General features: G+C 40.4%; 1 protein-coding gene across 7 annotated transcripts in view; it reads right to left on the reverse strand.

The window, feature by feature from the left end:
• Positions 1-5,542, reverse strand: part of ZNF106 (zinc finger protein 106) — a 79,109-nt gene that overhangs the window by 37,419 nt on the left and 36,148 nt on the right. For 4 of the 7 annotated variants that reach the window (XM_017516284.2, XM_017516281.2, XM_037734161.1 and 1 more), the window contains one exon: positions 929-3,115. The exons of the other annotated variants lie outside the window; for them this stretch is intronic. In XM_017516284.2, coding sequence (XP_017371773.1) covers positions 929-3,115 — 2,187 coding nt within the window. The remainder of the gene's footprint in view (positions 1-928; positions 3,116-5,542) is intronic. 7 annotated transcript variants of the gene reach the window in all.

Here is a 5,542-nt window from a genome sequence, read left to right on the forward strand (position 1 = left end):
AAAAAAAAAAAAATAAAGTAAATATATTATGTTGTGACAAGTACCAGATTACAGATTTGCATATAGCTCTAAGAATATATGTGAGGGAGTAAAAACTGAGTTTTATTTCATAAGGAGCTCTATATTGATAATAATACATACAGCATGTAATTTTTAAAAGCAAACAAACCAAAACAAACAAAAAAAAACCCTTTTATTGTTTTATGGAGCATTTACAAGTACCAGACATTATGCTAAAAGCTTTATACTTATAATTCCAAGTACTACTCACAGGGTGTAGGGAAGCAAAGTGGGAAGAACTAAATCCATTATTTCAATAAGGACAGAAATGCCCCTGAAGCCTGGAGAACTGTATTATCGTGCAGCAGAGTTATGACTCTCAAGCAGCAAACCCATGTTGAACCCTGTTTTACCATTCAGAAAAATCTAGTACCTCAATATAAGATGAAGAGCCAAAATATTACACAAGTGCTTGAAAGAACATGTTGTAGTCATAAAAAAGTTAACTATTCATAGGTTCTATGTAAAAGGTAATGAGAACAGTTATCATTCAGTTATAGCATACATTCTAAAATTAAGATCTAGAAAAAGACACAGATTTGTAGACATGCATTTTTCTGCTGTCATTTTCTACCCCTATAAAGTGATGGATTTTACCCCTACAAAGTGATTATTTTTCTTCTACATCACCATCTTGTTTTTCAAGTAGGTGTGCTTCCATTTTAACCTGTACCTTCTGCTATGAAATACTTTATTCCATCTGTCATAGAGTATCAGTCATCATTTGATATTAAATCAAGACATCTACAACAGATACTGTTGGCAAATATTTAATTAAATGAAACAAGTAGAATTCTCTTTATCAGGGTCAAAGCGTTACTTTAAAAGAAAGTGAGAAAAAAAAAAGACACGGAAAAGCAGCACACACCTGGGTAAGCCTTTGCCCAGCTCTTGCTTTTTCTTGGTTACTTGCTGAATGACCTGTTCCCAGTTGACATTTCTCCGAGAAGCATTGAGAATCTGCCGTAGGGTTGGCTTGAGCCCAGACTCCTTCTCTGTCTCACTCTTACGGTGACCACTAATATTGCGAATGCGGCGGGCACTATTGAGGTTTGGCTCAGGAAGGTGTACTCCAGTTTTGCTCTTCAAACTAATGTGCCGGGTGAGATCCCTCTGGAGTGAGGCAGGAAAGCCCAGCTTACTTAGTTCAGGCAGGAGAGGGCCCGAGGGATGACTGATATCACTTTTCTGAAGCTCTGCTTCCAAGCTACTACTATCAAAGCCTTCTGTTTCATAAGATACATGAGGTTTAACAGAGCCATCAACCTGTGCATCTTCTAGAGAGGTTTTTAAGTCTAGCAATAAGCCAGGGTGTGAACTGGCTGCAGATGTCATTTGTAACTCAGATTCTTTCTGGTGAACTGTGGAATTACATGGGGAAGTGGATAGTTCCCTAGAAGTCTTCAGGATTTGGTCATCTTCCTCTTTCTCATCAGCAGTATGAGTGCTACAGGATAGTAATTCTGTAGTTGCAGAACCTAGGGTTCCAATTTTTGTTCCATGCTTTTCTGTGTCAGATGTCTCCCCATCACTTTCATCTTCTAATGCGTGCACTTGAAACTCAATTTTCAAAGACCCTTTTTCAGATTCTTCTACATTTCTACTTGCTTTTGCATAGTTCCTGGTCCTTTTAGAAGTGCTAAGAAGTGGATTTTGCAATGACTGATGACACTGTAGCACCTCTTTGGCCTTTTGCAATGTATCATTTAAATTATCACCAGATTCCTTTTGAGAGCCAAATGTATTTTTATTCCCTTTTAAAACGCGAGGACATGAACTACGCAGTTTGGATATGTAAGAAGAACCATGGTTATCTTCTGCATGGTTCTTGTTCAAGGGATTTGACCGTTCTCCTGAAGAAAAAAATTTCATTTTGGTGTTTTTTGAGGTATTCTTTGGATCTTGCTTTTGAGGAAATGATTTAGTGGCTGGACATGGAAGGAGCGGGGATTTCAATGATGGCATTTTATTTGGGGTATGCTCTTGTTCAGGTTTTTCTGTAATGGGGTACTGTCTCACTACCTCGAAGGAAGCAGCAGAGTCAGAAGAGGCTTTATGATTAAGAGATCCAGTATGTATTTCTTTTTGTGTTTTCTGTGTTGGGGTATTATGTGTTTCATCAGTTTGGGACTCTTGTATTCCCGCAGTTATCAAGCTAAAATCAAAGAGAGGTTTCTCTATCATTTCTGACTTGTTACCAGTGACATCTTTCAATCCCGACTGTAAATCCAGAGTCTTCTGAGAAGGGTAAGGTGTCCAGCGACGAGGCTTTTCCCTTGCCGCACTGCCATTCTTTCCACTTACTTTGGAAGTTGCAGTGTCTGTTTGCTTAGTGGTTTGGCTTTCCGGCTGCTCAAAATTGAAGTCGAGTAAGCCTTCTGAAGGAAATGTATCACTTGTAAATCCTTCAGAAGGACCTCTATATGTGGCAACTGTACCAAGTTTGTCATTTTCTTGCTGCTGCCAATTATATCTGTCATGATTGTATTTGCTCGACTTACTAGAGTTCTTGTTCCATAGCATATTCATGTCTTCCATTTGACAGTTAGAATTTCTGTTTCTGCCTGGTTGAAATTTGTCTCCAGGGCCACTGTAATTCCAATTATTTGTACTACGTACACTGGATTTCCAGTTTCCGTTACTGTTGTTCATATGCCAACTGGAAAAGCCACCTGTTCCTTCAGAATGCCAACTGGAATTCCTTCCTGGACCATTATGATTCCAATCAACTGCTCCACTCTTTGAATGCCAACCACCTCCAGAATTACTATAGTTGTGAAACCAAGTCAAGGAGCCTCCCGCAACACCCTTATGCCACCCAGAACGTCCTCTTGGTCCACCACCATTCCTCAAAGCATGTGGAAAGCTGTTTTGCCTAGTATTATTAAAGGCATCTTTTTCCCACATCCAATCCCGTTGTGGAGGTCCACGATGATGCCATGCAGGCTGGCTGTAACTCTCTCTGTCTTGGTAAGGAATTCGGTCTTCTCGTCTCCATTGGGGTCGTCTGTCATCAGAGTTTACTTCTTGGTTGCTTTTGGAAGGTCCATCTTGTCTGGAAGAAAAAGTTTTTCATTAGTAATTTAAAGGAACTCCTATACTTCCTTGAAAAGCGTAACCCACCAAACTTCCCCTGCACTTTCCTCCCCTGTTACTTAGAATATATAACCAAGTATACTTTTATATGTAACAGTGGTTATTTTCATACCTTTAAATGATAAACTTACATTCCTAAACTTATTAACTTAAAAATTAAACATTTTAAATTATTTAAATTTCAAATAATTACAACTATTTCCCCAATCACCCAGAAATATTAAAAATCTGGCACATTTGGCTAGGCATGGTGGCTCACACCTATAATTCTAGCACTTAGGGAGACTGAGGTGGGCAGATCACTTGAGGTCAGGAGTTCAAGACCAACCAGGCCAACACAGAGAAACCTCACCTCTACTAAAAATACAAAATTAGCCAGGCATGGGGGCGCACACCTGTAACCCCGGCTACTCAGGAGGTTGAGACACAGAAGCACTTGAACCCAGGAGGCGGAGGTTGCAGTGAGCTGAGATCACGCCACTGCACTCCAGCCTGGGTGACAGAGCGAGATTGTCTAAAAAAATAAACAAACAAAAATTTGGCACTGCATATTCTCCTCTGTTTCTTGGTCCTGTTTTTTCTGTCATGTTCTCAGATTTTGTCCCTATCATCCAATTATTATTTTCACTTTATATAGCTATTCTAGAATAAGAACAATTATATTTTATAGCTACAGTTATCTTCCCCCCCCCCCTTTTTTTTTTGAGACAGAGTCTCACTCTGTAGGCCAGGCTAGAGTACAGTGGCACTACCTTGACTCACTGCAACCTCCATCTCTTGGGCTCAAGCACTTCTCCTGCCTTAGCCTCCCGAGTAGCTGAGATTATAGGTGTGTGCCATCATGCCCAGCTAATTTTTGTATTTTTAGTAGAGGCAGGGTTTCACCATGTTGGCCAGGCTGGTCTCGAACTCCTGACCTCAGGTAACCCACCCACCCACCTGAGCCTCCCAAAGTGCTAGGATTACAAGCATGACCCACCTCCCCCAGTCTAGTTATCATATTTAATACAATTCTGTTCAGCTGCTCTTAATACCATTATTTTTCCAGTTAAGGGTTCATTCTGAAAAACTAAATTTCTTAACCTATTTTAATTAAGATTATACATTACATGTTCATTTTTATTAATAAACACTTTGTCTAGTACCCATTCAATAACTCTTAGTGGCATAAGAAAACTTTTATGTATAGTTCCGGTTTGTGAAGGGTGTAGAATCTAGCGAGACAATAAGGTCACAAACAGAAGTAAAATAACATATTCCATAGAAGTAGTACCCACAATATGTGCTATAAGGAGCTTCACGAGCTAGAGGTTTTTATAAAGAAGCTACAGCTGTTTCAACTATTTATGTTAGATAAAGAGTCCACAGAAACATGAATAAACTTATGTAAACATCACAGCAATAAGTGTAAACACCATTTTCTTCTACAAACTGCCTATGGTGTGCATGGGCATGGTGCTTAGCATGTGGACGGTGCTCAAAACAATGAGAACTGCAAGTTAAAATTTACTGAGTACCGGCCGGGTGCAGTGGCTCATGCCTATAATCCCAGCACTTTGGGAGGCCAAGGCGGGCAAACCACAAGGTCAAGAGATTGAGACCATCCTGGCCAACATGGTGAAACCCTGTCTCTATTAAAAATATGAAAATTAGCTGGGGGTGGTAGCACATGCCTGTAGTCCCAGCTATTTGGGAGGCTGAGGCAGGGGATTCGCTTGAACCTGGGAGGCAGAGGTTGCAGTGAGATGAGATCGTGCCACTGCACTCCAGCCTGGTGACAGAGTGAGACTTGGTCTCAAAAAAATAATTTACTGAGTACCTAAGTATCACACATTTAATGCAAAGCACCTTATATAGATTATCTCATTTAGTTTTTATAATCCTAAAGCAAGTATTCTTATTATTCCTACTTTTTAGAAGAGGAAATTGAGCAGTAGAGAGGTTACAGAACTTGCTTAGATAAGACAGCCAGAAAGTAGTAGAGCAGAGATTTAAACCTTGGCAGTCTGACTGCAGAGTCTATACTCCTAACCACTAGGTCTTCAAAGAATGAACAACTCAGAACAAAGTTTCCACATTTGAGCTCCTTTCTCTGAATTGACTTAAAAGTCTTAAACTCAGGCTGGGCACCGTGGCTCACACCTATAATCCCAGCACATTGGGAGGCCAAGGCGGAGGGATCAAGAGGTCAGGTGTTCAAGACCAGCATGACCAACATGATGAAACCCCATTCCTACTAAAAATACAAAAATTAGCCAGGCATGGTGGTACACACCTGTAATCCCACCTACTCAGGAGGCTGAGGCAGAAGAATTGCTTGAACCTAGGAGGCAGAGGTTGCAGTGAGCTGAGACTGTGCCACTGCACTCCAGACTCCATCTCAAAA

Source organism: Cebus imitator, unplaced genomic scaffold (assembly GCF_001604975.1).
Source record: "Cebus imitator isolate Cc_AM_T3 unplaced genomic scaffold, Cebus_imitator-1.0 Scaffold579, whole genome shotgun sequence".
Taxonomy (NCBI): Eukaryota; Metazoa; Chordata; class Mammalia; order Primates; family Cebidae; genus Cebus; species Cebus imitator.